Source organism: Hirundo rustica, chromosome 13 (assembly GCF_015227805.2).
Source record: "Hirundo rustica isolate bHirRus1 chromosome 13, bHirRus1.pri.v3, whole genome shotgun sequence".
In the NCBI taxonomy this organism is placed as follows: domain Eukaryota; kingdom Metazoa; phylum Chordata; class Aves; order Passeriformes; family Hirundinidae; genus Hirundo; species Hirundo rustica.
In genome coordinates, this window is record NC_053462.1 from 3,255,726 (window position 1) to 3,275,485 (window position 19,760).

The 19,760-nt window shown below is 52.2% G+C and overlaps 1 protein-coding gene across 1 annotated transcript; it reads right to left on the bottom strand.

The window, feature by feature from the left end:
- Positions 1 to 1,751: 1,751 nt before the first annotated feature.
- OAZ2 (ornithine decarboxylase antizyme 2) lies at positions 1,752 to 14,294 on the bottom strand. Its single transcript, XM_040077622.1, is given in 6 exon segments — positions 1,752 to 2,509; positions 4,252 to 4,337; positions 6,163 to 6,338; positions 10,940 to 11,020; positions 11,022 to 11,097; positions 14,260 to 14,294. Coding segments are annotated over 6 exon segments (573 nt in total). The 5' UTR covers positions 14,280 to 14,294; the 3' UTR covers positions 1,752 to 2,375.
- Between the last annotated feature and the right edge of the window lie 5,466 nt (positions 14,295 to 19,760).

Sequence of the window (19,760 nt, forward strand, 5' to 3'; positions counted from 1 at the left end):
ATGAAACAACAGTTTATGCAGAATAGGTTTGAGGTTTGACATTTCCCGGGTTCTCTGGGCCAGCTGCTGCCCACGGGGCCATCCCCAGCCCCGGTGTCAGACCGTTGGTGTTTATAGCTCGTTTCCATTGGCGTTGCTGTGTTGGGTTTCATTTCAGTCTTCCTGACTCTGCCCTTCTGTAAAGTGTACATTATTACCGAGTTCCTTGTTTTTTTATATATATATATATATAAATATATATATATACAAACTGTACTCTTCTTGCCTTTGTACATTTAGGCAAGGAGGGAGAATAAATCTTTTTAAGAGACAATCACAAACCTGTGAGGGTGGCTTTTTCTTCCTGATCCCCCAAGTCTGGTCCTTTATCCCCAAAAACTGTGGCCAGTTATTTTTGGGTGTGGGAGAGGAGGTTTCCTCATCTTAGGCACCTGAGAAGGCTCCTGGTGCTCATTGACTCAAGGCTTCTGCCCTGCACCCCTGGATCAGGCGCTGCCCTCCACCATGGCCCCAGGGCAGAGGAGGTGCTGGACGCACAGGGTTTGGCTCCTCCAGCTTTGCCGTGGAGGTGATCAGTGTGGGAGGCAGCACCCAGAGACATCAGAGGTAGATGATTCCAGATTTTTCAGAGGGTGTTTTGGAAGGCATTTGGCGATTTGAGAGTGCCACATTTGCTCTCCTTTTCTTGAGGCAGGGCAGGAGAGGACTTGCAATTGTCAGAGAAGCTCGTGCAGTGGCACAGCCTTGTATCTCCAGCACAAGGAAGAGCTCAGATCAGCCTCACTCCAGCGCCTGTGACCAGAATCCTACACCTTAGCAGTCAGTTTTACCACTAAGGAGCAAAGTGGCTCCCATCCCATCAGCTGGGATGTGTCAGCCTTGGGCACCATGGGGTGGCAGCTGGGCACTGGCACATGCAGGGACACCCAGGAGACACCCGCCAGTCTCGGGCCAGAGTTGGGGCAGCTCCAGGAAGGGATAAAGCTGCACCCTTCTCAAAGCAGAAGCAGCACTCAGCAGTTTTAGCCAGGGAACACCCACTCCCCAGGGCTCCTGTTGCAGAGGACAGCCCATTTGATTTTAAACTGATAGAGGGTCTAATGGCCTGCTGGAGGGAGCGGAGCTCCTTTCCCGCTTGGTTCAAGGAGGTGAAGGAGGGAAAAAGAGACCCAAATTTGTGATGATTTATTCACACAGCTCATCCCAGCCCCACCTCTTCCAAACCACTCACCATGGTGGATATGGAATGACTCAGGTCCAGCTTCCAACAGAATCATCCATCAAAGGGCAAGAGCAGAACAGGAACAATCCCACAACAAGGAGCCAGGCCAGGAAGAGCTGAGGGCATGGCCTTGGGGCACATCCCCCTTCCCTGGGGCCTGTCAGACAGAGCCAGCCAGGATGCAGTGCCACAGGACAGGGACAGGGCACCTCCTCTGGCACTGGACATGGCTGGGCATGACCTAGTGCCAGCACCATGGCCCCTTCCTGGAAAAGTCCCTGGATGGGGAGAGCATCCCAGCACCTGCCCCCACACAACCCTTTGGTTTGGATACAGCTATTGGTGGCATCCCAAGCCTTGAGCTTATCCCTGTGGGAAGGTGAGCAGAAGCAGAGGTGGGATTGCTCCAAGACCCATCCTGGGACAGAGTTAGGTAAAGGCAGGAGCTTTACTTGGCTCTTGGGACCGTCCCAACAATCACGGTGCAGGTCAGGAGACTGCTCCTCCCAAATAAGCAGCCCCAGGTGTGTGTAGTTCATCTGAATGCCCCTTTTATTGAATGCCATGATAGTGTAGTGGGAACGTGGAACAGGGTTAAGACTGCGTAAAACAAAAACTGGAAGAGCAAGAAGTTTCAAAAAAAAGGGAAAAAAAAAAAAGGTTAGACCAGTTAAACCAGCAGTGGAGTGGAGATGCATGGGGGGTTTAATGTAGTGTTAAAGGATAAACTTGAGTGTCTCCTGCACGAGCCCCACACCAAGCCAGGCTGTTTTTAAGGTCTTGAGTGGGGAATGAATGGGTCGTGTCCCAGCTGAGCCCACGCTGGGCGGGCAGGAGGCTCCAATGGGGGTTTGGAGGAGTCCCGAAGGTGGTACTGACCCCGGGGCTCCCACACCATGCAGCTGCATGGGAAGAGCTCCTATGCCAGTTCATAAACATCTTCCTTTTCCTACTGATGATTACATGTGTGATAGATAGTTCTCTAGGCAACATGTTTCAATGAGAGTCAACTCTGGGGATACACAGCCCAATCTAACAATGAGAAATGCGCTTGCAGTCCGACAGAAGCTCTGCTTCCCTCTCCTCAGGAAAGGAGGTGGTCCTGTCTCCCCTCCACAGCCTGTTAGGGTCCCACTGGAGTTCCCCTGTGCAGCTATTCTTCATCGGAGGAAGAGCTCTGATCCAGGGAATACACCATGAACATCACGTCCGGCCGTGACGGGACAGCGGGATGGCCAGGCCGCACGATCTCAAAGCCCAGGAAGCTGAATGTCTTCAGGAGTGGAGCTACCAAAGAGAAGGAGATCTGTTACCAGCAGGAATAATCCTCTTTATCTCTCCCTTGAGCCATCAATATCGAAGTGCATGGGACACCCTCTGAGTGAATCCTGAACTTCCTATGCAGAGGAGCACAGCCCTCTCCAGCAGGGGTTTTTGTCTCCTCCCGTGCTCATTGCAGCTGCTCCTAAGTGTGAAGGGATTTTAGCTGAGCAGCTTTGTCCTCATGTTTCTTCTATCCCATGACAAACAGCAATGGTTGGTTGTCTGCCTGCAGCAGCTGCACATCCCTGCTTTCCCAGGATGCATGTGGCCATCCCATAGGTTTTGTCCTGCCCTTGAGCGCCAAGAGAGGACAGCCGGCAGCAAAGAGGAATCTGCTTCGGGACAAGGCCGACATTTGCTGTCTCCACAAGGAGGTGCTGGAGTTCAGTGGAAACTCCAGACAGCTCTGCACAGGTCAGGGTGGGACCCCAGGAAAGCCACTTTGGGTTCCATGTGGGAATTCAGAGTGGGGCCAGCCCAGACAGATCCGGGTCTGTGGCACCGTGCCTGTCACTGGAGGAGTGACCGCCCTGTGACCCGTGACCTCACCCTGGTGCAGCATCCCATCCCTACGGCACCCTTGGGAAATCAGCTCCCGGACACTGAGTGACCACGCAGAGGAGCTCCTGAAGATATTTTCTGGCAGCACTGAATTTCAGCTGCAAAGACAAGCACCCAGGATCTGGACCACTCCAGAACTCCTCCAAACAACCCCTGGCACTGGCTGTCCCCTGTCCCTGTGGTAGGGGGCCACCTACGCAACCGGTGCTAGTGGTGACATAACAGCCTGGACTTGATTTGGAAATTATTCCTGGCATGGTAATGAGGGATGATGACATCTTCCTGAGCTCAGCTCAGCTTTACTAAGGCCCTTCGTTTCAGAGAAGCCGGGACAGCTCATGAAGCTGCGGAGTAAAATTAGAACTGGGGTTGGAATTATCCGCTAGGATACAGCCTGACTGGTGGGATTTAGTGACATGCTCCCAGCCTGGTACATCCCCCAGCCCCCTGGGCTGTAATCCCTCACCCAGTACGTCTATCTTTAGATCCTAATGCAGCCCCCAAAGCCACAAGCATCTCCAGCCAGCGCCAGGATTACCTGTAAGCCTGGAAAGGACAGAAGTGCCTGATCTTTAAAAAGCTGATGATTTTCAGGGCAACGGGCTCTAAGTGCTTGTTTTCCATCTGATAACTCCTCCCTGGTTTCACCTTCTATGTCACAGCAGCCTGGTGCCAAACAGAGACTTCACTGCTCACCAAAAGGGGAATATTAACTGACACTGGCTGAGAAGATCACCCCAGATCGTTCAGGAGCAGCTTTCTGCACCAGAGTATTTATTTAATGGCAGGGCAGCAAAGCAGATGAATGGAATACCATGGAATCCCAGATTGGTTTGGTCTGGAAAGGACCGTAAAGCTCATTGAGTTCCACCCCACTGCCACGGGCCAGGACAATTTCCATTAGATTAGGTTGCTCCAAATCCTATCCAGATCTGCTGGAGAAACCACAACACTCCCTCACCCTTACCCTGCAAAAAGGGCTTATTTCCTCCACATGAAACTATTCCCATAAGAATTATGCACATAACAATCCCTGCACTAAGAGGGTCCCATGGGTCTTGCCCTGGGATGACCAAGTTTCTTCACAGCTTCAGCAGCACCGTGTGGGACATCAGGAGCAAACCCGAGCGCGGGCCAGGCCTCACCTCGATCTTCTCTGCTTTTTCTGAAGCAGATGAAGACATAGTTGACTTTCATTTTTTCTTCAGCAAACTCCAGCAGTGCTGACAACCTGCCAAGGAGGGGGGGAAGACAAAAGGACATCAGCTCTGGGAAGTCCTGTCCTGAGGAAGCCTCTGAGCATTATCAAATTATCAACTGCTTGGATGTTTTCAGACACAAAGATTGTTTACAGCTCCCTTCCAGCGAACAATGGGTGCTGAAACAATGGGCTTCCTGCCCTACAGATTCAAGAGCTGTGCTTGCTCCCAGTCCCGATAAGTTCCTGTCCTCACAGCCACAAACACCCTCCCCACTCGTGGTGCTTTGGGACCGAAGCCTTCGTAGGCAGGAAGCGGAATATCGCAGCTGCTCCCAGGCCCGGCTGCATTCCCTGGCAATGCACATGGGGGATCTGGGAGTTCTGTGCTTTTTGGAGAGGAAAACCGCCCAGAACCGAGCTCGTGGCAGGCAGAAAAGGAGAACAAACCATCCCCAGAGATCGTGTGCGCAGGCAAAGCCATTTCCTGAGCGCATCGGCTGGATGGCACAGCTGCTGCCCCCTGAATCCTCGCTTCCTGCCTTTCCAGCTGGATTCTTTCTGCCACCTCCTGATGGAAGTGGTGCTGCAGTAACCCCTCTGCGAGCCTCTAGGGTGGCACACGGATCAGCTGCTGTCACTTGCAAGCACTGGCACTGCCAGAGCAGTGACAAACAGGCCTTTACTCCACATCTCAGTAACCAGCTGTCAGCACAGCGCAGGAGATCAAATTTGCAAAGGTTCTGTTAATATGTTAATGAACTGCTTTAATTACGGCCTCTGGCCTCTCCTCAATGTTTCACCCAGCTAAAAATAACCTGACAAAATTGCACTTTAAGTCACAATGACACTGGCAAATAAATCCCCTCCTGGAAGGACCCATTCCAGGGAGAGCCCCGAGATTTATGGGCCAACTGGAGAAACTACACAAACATTTATCTGGACTCAGAGTCAAATGAAACGAGTGTGAGACAGCAACAACACTGCCACTTCCTGAAGGTGCCCAGCAATGGGTTTTTCTTAATTAGCTTGTGTCACTGAGGGATGAAGCCTACTTGGAGATTTAGGAGGAGCTGATTGCTCCACAGAGGAATCCAGCAAAGCCACATCGACATTGCAGCGGAGACCTCTGGCACAGCACTTGGCAGGAAGGAGCTGCTCTGGAAGCTGCGTTTACACAAACTTCCCATAGCAGAGCTGTCTGGACAAAACATGACCGGATTCTGCCAAGAGAAAAATCAGAGCTGCTGGCAGAGCCCAGCGCCAGTGCGGCAGCGCTCCAAGAGCAGATCCACCTACTGACGAGGAGAACATCAATAGGATGGAGCGATTTTTATTTCCCTGAAAGAGAGGAAAATCTGCCAAGATAGGCTTGCCAAGTGGCCAGTGGAAAAATAAAAAGAAAAAATAATAAAATATCAGAGAAAATCTTGTTGGCTTTCCATACCAAAGTATACGAAGATTCACTCTGCTGATTTATTGCTTATTTTTCATTAACATTGGGACTCAAAAAATGGCAACTCACCTGGAATATCACCGGGGGGAAAATATTCCTATGGGGGACTCTGCAGACAAGGGAGCAGAACGTGCACAAACCACAAACAGAGCTGCCATTGCACAGCCCATTTCCCCGCACACAGCACGCAATCCCAGGATTGTTTGGGATTAAACTTAAAACTCATCTCATCCCAACTCCTGCCATGGGCAGGGACACTTTCCACTAGGCCAACTTGCTCCAAGCCTCATTCAACCTGGCCTGGAACACTTCCAGGGATGGGATGTCCATCCACAATCACCCATGTAAGCAAAATCCTGTCCCCCAGAAGCCATGGCTGCCCCTTTGGGATCCAGAACTTACCCTTCTTTGCTTCCATCAGCTAATAATCCATCAGGGATTTCCACAAAGAGGCTCTGGTTTGAGAGCACTGCATCCCAGGAGGAGGTCTTTACCTCTGTGACCTTGTACTGGAAGTGGACAGTGTGAGGCTTCCCTTCGTGCACTGGGACATCTTGGCTAACAGTGATCTTCTCATCCTGGGAAAATGAAAAATGCTAAGTCCTGAACAGCCAGGGAGAAAGCAAATGCAAAGAAATGGTCTTAGGGTTTTACTGAGAGGAGGATTATGCTTTTCCCTTCCCCTTTTGCTGGCTCACGGACACATCACACAGTTCTCAGCCGTCAGAGTGATTTCTAGCCATGCTTTCCTATTAAGGGAATGTAGTTTTACATATTGACATACATTAAATTTCTGAGTAGAAGACTCCATTCCCTCACTGCAGGCTCCAGCCACATCTGGTGGTGCTTCATGAACTGCCCTTCCAAGAACTGGACCCAACACCCAACAGAGAGCTTCTGCTGCCGCAGCCCAACCAGTTTTAGTGCCTCCCCAATCCCCAACAACCTTTCTGTTCCAGGAGTGACCACAAATTGCTTTCCCGGATTTTATAACCCATGATTTGCCTCCTGGTGTAAGGGAGGAAAACAGAGTGCAGGGAAATTCCAGAGCAGATCTGAAGCTTGTGAGCAGGTCTTCTCCAGAGACCACAAACACACAACGTCCTTCCCCAGTCCTGCCCCAGGAGGATGCCAAGCATGCAGATTACTTGGGATCAGCTCAGCAGTTCCTAGAAACAATTCAGTGGTTAAAGCTCCATTCCTTCAGACAATTCCTGCAGGCACTTGGCTTGCCCAGTAATGATTTCCATGTTTCAGTGCAAAGAGCCCCAGCAAGAGAAGCAGAGCCCCAAGTTAACACTGTTAACACTGCAGTGAGGCTGAACTGTCCCCTGTGCTTGGTGACAGCTCGTGTGTCCCTGCCCCTCATATTCACAGGCACCTGCACAGCTCTAAAGGGCAGAAGTAAAGCAGATACCCAAAGTCATGAGACACCTGGGGAGCCATGTGTCCCTCCCTCCTCAGCAGGTGGGTGGGCAGTGGTTCACTCCCCTGGATCATTGGGTGAGCAGCTGTCCAGCCTCCAGATATTTTATTTTAACAGGGTGATTAATTCAGCAGCCCTTAGAGGCTCCTCAAGCCCCTGTCCCAGTGCTTTAACTCCTATTACCGCCTGTTTTAAAACAGATGCCCCTTGGTTTGACCACTGTATGACAGAGAAGCCTCCAAGGATGTTCCCATTCCTGACAAAGTAACACCATGTGCAAACTGAGAGTTGCTTGGCCTCCAAAGCCAAGCAGAGGAAGCTGCCTTTCATTGAAAGCCCACAAAGCTGAGCTGAAAAACAAGTTTACACTTCACCAGAGTAAATATCCTGTAGGAAACAAGTTTATTCATTGAGTTTGAAGGAAGTCTGCGTGACTGAGTGCACCAAGAAATGCACAGAGCTGCTCCAGTGAAGTCAAGCTGTGGCTGTGATGGAGAGAGAGAGAGGCAGGGCTGAACACAGAGGTTCTTAATAAAAACAAATCCAAGGGGCTTATGTGCAGATCCTTCAGCAGTGACTTTACAGGACCCTTTACAATTGTTGTTTCAGTGCAGAAAGTGTTTCTGTTCCAAAAAACCTCCTTCTCTCCAGAAAAGCTTTTCCCATGCTCACAAAACTAAAAGTGGGTGAGGAAGGTGAGGAAAGTAGGCTGGGATTGACACATGGGAGGTGTTCCTTTGAGTGGGAAGACTGGCACTGCCAGAGGAAGGGAAAAGCATCCTGAGCCATTTGGTTCACAACATCCTTGTCACCAGAAGTTATGTCCAGTGCTCTAAACCCTGTGAGGCTGTCCCACTGAAACCCCTTGTGACAGCCCAGGAGCCAAAGGCAGCAGACCACAGGGATTAGCAGAACCAGTTCCCCCCTTTCAGCAGGAATTACTTTTGCACAGCCTGGCTGGGGCAGCTGACACTTTATTTCTAGGCATCCAAACGAGATGCCAGGGAAGAGGAAGGCTCTGTGGGCTGCTCCTGTGAAGCAGCAACAGCAGCCCAAAATTCTTTGGAAGCTGCTCAAAGCAAAATCCCATTTACACAACAAGCACTCGGTTTTAGTTCACCCTGGAAAAATCCCCACACAAAATCCCTCTGCCACGTTCTTGTGGACAAAACCCCCTGCCACCAGACTGAATTTTACCCCAACCCCAGCTCCCCAGCCCTCCGGCTCCATTTCAGTAAAGCCGCAAGGACCAACTTCCACTTGGTTCCAGTTCACGGAGCACAAGATTTTCCAGTCCTGCTGTGCTCCTCAGATGTCCTGGGAAGGTTGGGGGGAGGCCCTGGTGTTTTGGCAGGGTCAGAAGGAAGGATGTTAAGTTCCACCCTGGCCAAGTGGCTGGAGAAAGCTGTGGAAGCAGCCGCTGCTGGCATGTGCTACACCTGCAGCCTCCTGCCAAGTCTGCCAGCCAGGGCACAGCTCAGCTGCACAGCACCCACACCGGCATTCCTAACTCCAGCAAAGCTCCCTGCATGGAGGGCTGAGCCTTAAGTCTCTGAACACAAAAATGCCAACACGTGTAGGACGCTCCAGCACTGATATGTCCAAGTGCTGCACGCGCCAGCAGAGGCAGGTGTGTTCAGAAAGGTCATCCCTTGGCCTGGAACAGCTGATACAGCTGGAAAAAGGACTTAAGCTTTGGGATTCAGATGCCTTTCCAGGTCATGCTGGTGGCTGCTGGCTGAAAAACTCAGCTGCTGTAACTACAGCATTGCCAGATTGAGCAGGTGACCGAGGGGGCAGACAGAACCCTGTAACCACTCCAAGGTCTGACACACCTCGAATCCTGCGGTCAGTTCGGTGCCCCTCGTTCCAGGACAGACATTGAGGGGCTGGAGCAGGTCCAGAGAAGGGAACAGAGCTGGGGAAGGCTCTGGAGCACAAGTCTGATGAGGAACAGCTGGGGGGCTCAGCCTGGAGAAAAGGAGGTTCATGGGGGACCTTCTTGCTCTCTCCAACTCCTTGTTAGGAGGGTGCAGCCAGGTGGGAGTCATGCTGCCCTGCTCCCAGGGAACAAGGGATGGGATGAGAGGAAATTACCTCAACCATTTCCAGGCCAGAGGAGGTTGGATATTAGGGAAAATGTTTTCACTGAAAGGACTGTCCAGCCCTGGCAGAGGCTGCCTAGAGAAGTGGAGTCACCATCACTGGAGGGGTTTGTTTAAAAGCTCTGTGGATTTGGCACTTGGGGACGTGGGTTAGTGGTGAACATGAGCAGTGCTGGCGGAACAGTTGGACTCAATGACCTTAGAGGGTTTTTCCAATCCAAACTATTCCATGATTCTTTGTTACAGAAGGGGCTGATCTTATGACAGATTCTGCTAGTTTTGTCAAGCAATAAATCCAGGAGGAATTCCATCCATATTCCTGGGATGTAGCTATCTGGATGACATCCCCCCTGCCTACGCACCACTGCCAAAATCTGTGCAAGTTCAGGGTTGTACTGGAATCAAACACTCCAAAGTCTCCAAATCATGATTCCTTCCATCTTCCTCCTCCATGCTGAGCCCATTTTCTGCCTCTGAGCCTTGCCTGGTGCACACACAAGGCTTGGCAAAGCTGGCTGGCAGGAGTTCCAGCTGCAGGATCCCATTTCCCACCCAGAGGGGCTTCATTATTTGTCCTGAGCCCTCTTGAAGATATTTTTGTACCTCCTTTCTGTGACAGGAAGCCCATTGTGCTGCTTCTCTGGAGTTTGTACCCCCCAAAGATCTGTGACAATTCACCTCAAGCATTAAACTGATGGACCTTGTCACTGGAGGCTCAGAGGTTGACATTTGGCAAGGGAAGCAGGTGAGGAAAGTGCTGAAAACTCACCAAAGGAAACTCTGAAAGCAACTACAAAGTCTGTGATTCTCTCAGGAACTCCAAGAGGAAACTCTGGGAGCTGTGGCCCAAAAGGGCCTGTATCTTTTCATCAGGTAACGTCTGTGTGCCGCCCACAGGTTAATTAAAAATCAGGTCTAACGCCTATGACAACACCCCTGGATCGACAGCCAGATTTGCAAGGTGAGCATAAATTCAGTCTGCCTCATCTAAATGGAAGAGCAATCCTTGTCCCAGAAAGGAGACAGATGTGAGCCAAGTCACACAAATGGCAATTACTCCACAGGAAGGAGCAGGCAGGTCTCCTCATTCGAAAGGAAAGGTCCCATAGAACGAAGAGGAACACAAACTGAGACAGCTGCAGACACAAACCCTTCCTGATCTCCAGCCTGTGTTCATGTTCTAGAAACAGCCCAGTCTGGGAGCTGGATGGCTGCCTCTCCCACCTGCACCTCGGTTCAGGCAGCTCCCAGGCCCTGACTGCTTCACCTTCCGGACCAGGGCACAGGAAGGAGCTTATCAACCCCTCCCTTGCTGCATTTCACCTTTCTGCTTCTCGCTTCCTCTCTCTGCCACACATTTCAGAAGCCCTTTCACGTTTTGATAATGCAGGCTCTGCATACAATAGCTGCAGCAGGCCCCTGGGGACAGGCTAGTGAATGATCTGCTGCACAATGGTCTCTCATTTCTTAATAAACAGGTGATATTTAAGCAGGAGAGACCTGTCTGCAGCTCAGTCCCTGAAAAATTACCTGTTCTCCCACTTATTATCTTGGAGTCCTTTGCATTTGTTCCCATCAGACTGTGAAAGGAACTGAACACAGCTGTAACACAGGTACAGGTTGATGTTTAGTGTTAAATCTTTCTCACCTTATATATCAGAGCTGAAAGAGAAGGATCCCTGCCACCCCCTCGCCCACCGGGGATCTTCGACAGTGGGTGAGGGGCATCAGGAGCACCACAGAGGCCCTGGAACGATGTGCCTGCAGCACTGCAGCTGGGGACAGTTACTCAAAGGTAAAATACTACTGCAAGAAAAAGAGAGAGAACACCATGTTACTTTAGCAGGGATCACATTTCAGAGGCTCCAGCTTCTCAAACCCCCAAATCATTCATATCCTTGCTACTCCACAGCCCCCAGATGTCAACATCGAAGCCACCCACTGCCCCAGTGGCACCAGAACCCAGTGTGTTTTGTCAGGAATGGAGGAGGAGCCAGAGCCAGGAACCAGGAGAGAGTGCTGAGCAACCTCATGCTAATAAGGGAGGCCTGGAAGGCTGCCAGGAGCAGATGGCTGGGAACACATGATCAGATGAGCACACATTTTCTAGAGACAAATATCTACAAATAGATCAACAGGGCCCAGGAGGAGACGGTTTAAGTTTCACATTTTCAAACCCAGGAGAAGTGAAAGGGTTGGTTTTTCAATATGCTCCACAGTGTCCACGGCAACATTTTCACACACACATGGAGCGCCATGCAAGCATCCTCCACCCCAACCCTAAAAATTCACCCCACAGAGCTACTTTGAACAGCAAGAAAACGTTTCCCTTGCGGTTTCCAAGTTTGTTTGGAAGTCCTACACAAGGTCTTCCAGAATCATTTTGGACACAGGCTTTAATACCTGCTCTGGCTTTTAGGAAGCTCATCAAAGCAAATTATTTTACTTCTGGAGCCTTGGTTCCTCTTTCAGCACCACAAAAGCTCTGTGTTGAGGCCCAGCAATGTTCCCCTAGCACAGCCTGCTAAAGCCATGCAGGGAACACAGTCCTCCAGTGCCCCCATTATGAAGCACACCAGCACAAAGCTATGGGAGCCCCACCAAAACAACGTGGTGAGGGAGGGTTTTCATGAGCACAGAGCGAGGAATGAGGCTAAAGTGGATAAATTGTCTGTCCTGAAACTTCTCGCTTGAAGTTGTTCCCAGCACACTGTTTTTCCACAATAATCCCTCTCCACGAGGCAGACAGGCTTGATTATCCAAGTACGGAACTGCACTGTCAGAACCACCTGAGATGCCTAGAAACATGGAATCAGACTGGTTTGGGCTGGGAGAGACCTTAAAGCCCATCCAGTTTCCACTCCCTGCCACGGGCAGGGACACCTTCCACTACACCAGGCTGCTCCAAGCCCCATCCAACCTGGCCTTGTAACTTGCCTGTGCCAGTGGCAAACAAACCACTAAAATTTGGCATTTCTGAGTGCCAGAAACATAACTCACAAATGCAAAAGGCAGAATTCACCACAAGATCTCTGCTTACCACTACCACCAAAACCATCTTTCTACAGGAAACATTAATACTTTTTCCACATATTCCCTCCCCAGGGTTCACGAGACGGGGCTCTGAGGCAGCATTCCCATGTGCTAGAGCAGGCACCTCTTGGAGAAAAGGCAGTTTAAATACACCAGGAGATGTCTGGGGGCAAAGCAGGGTGTTCTGTGCTGCTTGGTGTGCCTGGGGCTATCAATGGGCCAGTGTGTGTTCAGTAGTAGTGGATGTCGAGAGGATGACAAAGCACTTTGTGCTGTCCCCACCCCCGAAAGCTGTTGGCAGCTTTGTTATTCCCTTCCCTCCTCCCTCTACCCTCCAGCCAACAATGTACTATTGATAGCTCTTTCCAACTTGGCGGCCAAGGCATGGAGAAACTGGATAATGAAGTGGAGTTGTGGGAAAAAAAAAAAAAAAAAAAAAAAATTAAAACAGAGAGGCAGTTTTCACGCAAAGCAGCCAAAGACACTTCCCGGTTTCACTTCCTCTGGCACATGCAGAAGTCAAAACACCAGCCCCCTTCAGCTGCTGCCTGCACATCCCCGGCCCAAATCTGCACACCTCCACTACGCCCCCCAAAATCAGGGCCCCTTCATGCCACCACTATCCCCACCCAGGATTAGGGTTCTGAGAGCAGTAACCTCAGGGAAGAGAATTCGTGTGAGGCACAGATTAAAAGGGGTTTTGCTTTCTCCAGCTGTGTTCAGCTCCCTGGGAAGAAATTCATGCAAACACCCAACAACGTCTGATCCCTTCATCCATCCTTGCGCAAACGGCAACTCTCCCTGAGGCCTCTTTATAGCTTAAAAAATCAGGCTTGTGCTCCCTTCTGACGTCTGCCCTCCTCGGAGAAGCTGCTTTCCTGCAGCTTGGTTGAAATTAAGATGCATTTAGATCACCTTTCTGTGGAGAAACTCCTCAGCACGAGCTGCCCGTCTGTGCCCTGCCCGAAAGGGGAGCTGGAAGTCGATGTTACGCTCTCATCCCGCGGGTGTAATTTTAACTCACTAAGCTCCCAGCGATCCCAACCCCGTGCCCTGTCCCTGGGAAGTGCAAAGGGCAGCTCAGCAACCTCAGAACCCCATCATCGCTGCTCCTAGGCAGCCCTGGCACACAGAGCCAGGTTGAGAGCACCACCAGCACATCAGGGGCTGAAATCGACACATTTCCTTGTGTTTTGCGGGTTCTATCTGTTTTGAACGCTTAGGCCAGATGGAAGGACCCGCAGAGCTCCCCTGATGCTGGAGAAATTACTGGTTTGTTTGTTTTCCTTTCTGTCCCTTCCCAGAACAGGCTCCGGAGATGCAGCTGCACTTGATGATTAATTATAATAATAATTATTACTATTATTGCTGCTAGACACATATTCAGGAGCCAGATTTAAGGAGTAAATTGTAAATGACCATCTGATGAACACAGCAGAGCTCAAGCATCTCCCACACAGGCAACAGACAAGAACCGAGGCTGCTTCATATGCATCCTCTGGGCTCTTATGGGCGACAGAGGCGCAGGGAATGACACTCTGGGGACTCTAAACAAGGAACAGACACACGAGATAAATCGGTCAGCTGAGAAGAACACACAGATCCTGCAAGTTCGCGCCTGCTGATACCCAACCTGCCCGGAAAAGCCACCTTCCTCCAGGCAGAGCGAGGTGCGGGGGGCGCGGGGAGGGAGCGCTCGGACCCGGCCAGGGCCGCTCAGCGAGAGGTGCTCCGGCCCCGGCGAGCCCAGACCCACGCCGGGGGGTTCCTCCAGAGGGAAACGACGCCTCGATGGGGATTTTAACCGGGGAAAGGCCGAGCGGCCTCCCCACGTCCCGCGGCCTCCCCGCCGCCTCAGCGCCCGCTCGCGCCCCGGGCCCGCCCGCCGCCGCCGCCACGCTGAGGAGGAGGGAGGGCGGGGAGGGCGCTGCACACCTGTCCTGGGTGTTTATCATCGTGCGCTCTCTCCGGTGCGGCTGCGGTCGCTGCTGGCGCTGGTGCCCGGCTGTGCCCCTCCTCCGCTCCGCTCGGCGCCGCGCTCCGACTGACCCCGCGGGCCCGAGCGCGGACACGCCCCCCGCGCCGCGCGCGCCCGGCCCCGCCCCCGGCCCCGCCCTCGGCCCCGCCCCGCGGCGCGCGGGCAGCCTGGGAATCGGCGCCCCAAACAAAGGCGCGCGCCCGGCCGCGCCCCCGCCTGGCCCCGCCCCGCGCCCGTGACGTCACCGAGCCGCGCGGGCGCGCGCCCCCTCCGTCTGCGGAGGGGCAGAGGGCGCGTGTGGGACCGCCCGTTCTCCTGGTTATCCACTGGGTCCCGGATATCCCCTCAGGCTCCCGCATCTCATCGTCGTCTGGCTCTCCTCAGGGTCCCAGTTTTCACCTCAGGCTCCCGGTTCTCCTCGGTCTCTCGTTTATCTCCAGGGTCCCGGTTTTCCCCGCGGGATTCTACTCTCCTCAGGTTCCCGTTTATCTCCAGGGTCCCGGTTCTCCCCTCAGGCTCCCCTCAGGCTCCCAGTTCTCGGGCTGCCGGTTCTCCCCCACACCCCTGTGGGGCAGGTCTCAGGTAGCCCGAGGCCTGTGGCCTGGGCTGTGGGAAGTGACAAGGCCCAGGCAGGAACAGGGCCGAGGAATGAGTGGCTGAGCGCTGGTGGAGCCACATAGAAGAAGCCACTGGTGCAGAATAAGAGATTGGGAAGAGATTCCTTCTTGTGAGGGTGGTGAAGCCCTGGCACAGGCTGCCCAGAGAAGCTGTGGCTGCCCCATCCATTGTCCAAGGCCAGGCTGGACAGGGCTTGCAGCAGCCTGGGATAGTGGAAAGTGTCCCAGCCCATGGCAGAGGGGTTGCAGCTAGATGGGATTTAAGATCCCTTCCAATCCAAACCATCCCCTGAGGATTCTATATCCTGCTTAAAATATGTTCCTAGTGCATAAAATGTGGTCTGGGATACAATAGCTCATAACCTAGATAAGTAGGAGCCAGAGTAAAGAATGAACACATGGATAACAGAATGTGGAGCTGGCCATGACAGGGTTCTGCAGGGGCTTTTGGTGAGCCGTGTAAGAGAAAAGAAGTCACACAGCCAAAGGTGAGGCTCCTGGAGAACCAGGCAGGTGGAAGAACTTGTGGGCTTCCATTCTGCAAGAGAGCTTGGTAGGTGCTGAGCCTTCACAGGGGGTCAGGGACCGAGCAGCCCTCTGGCAGAGAAGCTCTGAAGTCCCTGTGGATGCCAGCCCCCCGGGTTGGAGTCCTGCAGAATCTCACACTGACCCTGCTGGTCTCACACCTGGGCATGTCTGAGTGGCAGTGCAGGTTCCTGAGTGACACACGCAGCAGCCTGAGGTGCGATGCCCCCGTGGGCGCAGGGGCTCTGGGTTCTGACAAGCAGCCCTGGACTGGAGCTTCCCGGTTCCCAGTGCAGTGACGCTCAGCAGGAAGGGACCAGATGTTCTGCAGAAAGCTGGACATCAGCCAGGGCCCAAGTTCAAACAGAGCCCATTAAATGGCCTTTTCCCCCTTCCTTTGCATTTCCAGCCCTGCTTGTAGCCCTGATTCTATTTATAATGCCCAGGAAAAGCAAACTGAGACTTTCCCACAGTGCCGGCTTCTCAGGCGATTGTTGTTTGGGAAGCTGGAATGTACATAGTATTATTTTTGCATCTCCCTGGGAAGGGTTTTTATTTTTTATTGCGTGTCACTCCGTGTCCCCATCTGTGCTGGGGAGGAGAGTGTGTGTTTAGCACAAGGTATCTGCTGCTGCTTGCAGCTCTCCAATGCTTTGCCACTGGTGGTTTAGGGGTGTGTGCCCATGAGCCCCTTTTGGGAAAGGTGCTGGGTGCACTGAGAGGTGTCCTGACAAGGATGGAGGCCAAAGAGGGGCATCGCCCTCAAGATGTAGCCCCTGTCTCAGGGCCAAACCCTGGGAACACCCATCATGTTGCTTGCTCTGTGGCTCAGTGTCCCCTGAGTGCAGAGGAGAGAGCACCAAGAACCCTGCTGGGAGCAATGGGCTCATCATTCCTGCTCTGCCTGGGGTTTGGCATCGAGGCATGCCCTTGCACCATAGTTTTGGGGTGGCAGAGCTGCCACGTGAGGCCTGACATCCAGGCCACGGGGTCACTGTTTGTGTGGTGCCGGTGCCAGCAGGTTCTTTGCCATTCTTGGCCATGTGAGGCTGTTCCCTGCACGGAGCTGCTGCGGGATGTTCTGGGCACGGCTGGAGCTGCCCCTGAGCTTCCATGCCCCTGGGCAGGCAAAAAACACAGAGCAAAAAAACACCTTGCTTAGACTCAGGTCCTGCCTGTCCTCTCCCTTGTCACTGTCACCTGGCCACACTGCCCGCAATGCTCCTGGCTCTGTCTTTCCTTGCCCTGCAAGGTCCTGCACAGCTCCATTCCCTCTGTGCTTTAGCCTTCCCACTCTCCCTGGGTTTTATCACCCTGCCCAGGACTTTGGCAGTGAGAAATGCTGTTGCACCATATTTTTAGACAGTTTCTTTTTGCCACAGCCAGTCTGATGAAGGACAGACACCTCCAAATAGCTTTACTCTGTCATGCTCTGTTCTGGGGTTGACTGTCCCAAATTCTAGATGCAAAACAGATGCAATCTGCAACCTCTGCTTTAGAAGCTTTCAAACACTAATTCAGCATCTCCTTAATTATTGTGATTAAATGTGGACCATGTAGCTCTTAAAAATACTTTTCATGGGGACAAACTATGGAAAGAAGTGTTCAATTTTTCCCTAGCATGAGGAATGGAGACTCAGAGCCCCTCTGTGCCTGGACCTGGTGACACTCGTGGGCTGGGGCTGGGCAGGTGGCTCCAGCCTGACACCAGGATGGAAGCTCCTAGATGGAAGCTCCTAGAGAAACGAGGCCAAGGCGATCGCTCTGTCACAGCCTTCGTGTGCACAGGGCTGGCAGCAGAGACACTGCCCAGATATCCAGGGCCACGGAGGCAAGTGGGGTTCCTGCAGGACGGGCTGTCCCTCCGACATTTGCTCCGTGCTCTTCCTTGGCCGCAGTCCTGGCCGTGCCTGTGCGTGAGAAAGCGCCAGGAGCGAGTTCACCGGCTCAGCGGCTCTGTGGCCATGCGGTGACAGCGGCTCTTGCCAACCTCACGATGAGGCGGCTGTTCAGATAAGGGAGACAGCTCTGCTGCAGGGGGGATCATCGTGCCAGGTGTCCTGGTTTGAAAGACAGGTGTCTGCTATGGAGAGGCAGGCCTCTCTAGAAATGAGGAATTCAAATCCTTCCCTCCGTGTTATTATAATTTGGAAGATTAAGAAAAACTTTTCAGTCAGAGCTATGGGGAAAGGAATAACAGTCCTTTACTAGTAAATATAGCAGGACAGACAAACAACAGCAATTATAACAATAGTAGAACAGAACCAAGAACCCCGAGGGCAAACGGTGGAAGCTCCGGCGCTGATGGCTGGAAGCCGGGCGCGGTGGACTGTCCTCCGCAGGCACGGGGTGTCCTGGCAGAGTTGGCAGTGCTGGAGAACCCACAGCGGCGGGACCCGGGCTGACCCAAAATCCAGCAGGACAGCGAAGAAACTCCGAATTCCTGGGCGCTCCAACAGATGATAGAGCTCCCAGGACCAGACTCCTCCGTTAACCGTGGACTCCAGGCAGCTACCAGTAGCCCGACCGACTGTCCTCCCAGAAAAACCGAGAGCTGAATGAATCCCCCCACCCTCAGCTCCCTGGATCCTTTTCCCTCCCCCAAAACTAAGTGATCAACTTCCTTTGTCCGGGTTGAGCACCCTTTAACTATCAGCATTTAGTGTCCTAGCAACTTATCGGGGGTGGGGGGGGTGGGAATTCTACAGGAAAACTTAACCCTCAACACCAGGGAAGCGCTGGGATGCAGCCTTTCTCTGCATCCGTTCCCCCAGGCAGTACTGCACGTGTGCCCCCCTGCTGCATTGGGGTGGGCAATGGGCGTCACATCACACGGACAGTTCCTCGTACCTGCAGAAGCGCTGCATAGCTGGCTGTGCTTAAAGGTGTTGCTTAATGGAAAACACTTCCAAAGGTTTCCAGTCACAGAGGGAAGAGGGGTAGGTAGATTTTAGTGTAATTAATACCCTGTAGTTATGTAAAAAACATTGTTATAAGTGTGTCATTCAGAACTTTCTAGGGCTGGACACATATCTGTAATTAAGTTTTCAACAGTGCCTTTTCCTCCCCCTTCTGTGACTGCCTTTTTTTTTTTTTTTTTTTTTTTTAAAACAAAAAAAAAACAAAAAACAAAACAAAACAAAACAAAAACACAACAAAACAAAACCACAAACCCACAAAAAAACCCACGTGAGGATCTCGTTTTCCTAAGGAAAAAAACAAAAGTGAACCCTGCCAGAGAATTTTGTTTTCATACCTCAGTCCCAGCCCTTCTGCCAGTTCGGTCTTCCTGTGCTGACATGTCTGTGTCTATTACAACCAAAACAGCACCAGGAACATGCCTGGGATTTTGGCTCCCTGTGTTTTGAGGTGAGATCTGCATAAATTCCCTAAAGCTGGGCCACCAGTGTGTCTGGAATTGTCTTGAGTGCCCATCTGCAAGGTGGGTTTTAATCCTTTAAAGAGTCAAATTGGTTGGTGTCACTCACCTGTGTCTTCGATCTGCTTCACATCTGTAACAACAAATGAGGTTCCTTCCAAACTGTGTTGATAGTTTTCTGCTCTCCCTTTGTATTTCCAGCAGGATGACTTGATTCCTTGGCAGACCTGCCTGGAGCCGAGGGTCAGATTTAAGGCATGTTGCTGACATCAGTGGCTTTCTTTTTTAATGAGCTTTGTCAGAATTCGTTCTTTAGCCATTAAGCGGTGCCAGCGTGGAGTTCATGCATGAGCTGAGCTGAAACCTGCTCGGTGTGAATTAGTGATGAGGGAAAAGGAGGTCAGGGAACGTCTTGTTGCAGAGAATGGCAATAACTGGTGTGTCCAAGGCCTGGAACCAGGGAATGGGCAGAAGAAAACTTAGAAATCATGACAAGGGATATGAATTCCCACTGCTGTGCTCTGAGGAGGCCTTGTCCCTCCTCATGCCAGCGGGATGTGCATCAGCACCAAGCAAAGGTGTTCCCGTGCACCCTGAATTTGGGAGGTGCTGGGGTGGGCTGAGGAGCTGGATGGTGTCAGGGGGATGAGCTGGTGATATGACATGATGGCACATGAAAGGGATCTGTCACAAACGTGTCATTGGTGAGCCCTGTGCTCCAGAGGGATGCTGTGGGCCAGCATCCGTGCCTTTGGAGAGGGTTCTGCTGGTATGATGAGAAGGCCATGTGGAAGACATGCCAGAGCAAGTCCCTGACTGTCCCTCCAAGCCGTGAGTGTTGGGATGTGTTGCCCTGAAGAGCCAGAGGGGTTTTACTGGCAAACACTGAAAAAAAAAAAGGCAGTTCCTCCACCAGTGGCGACCTGGTGCAACAGAA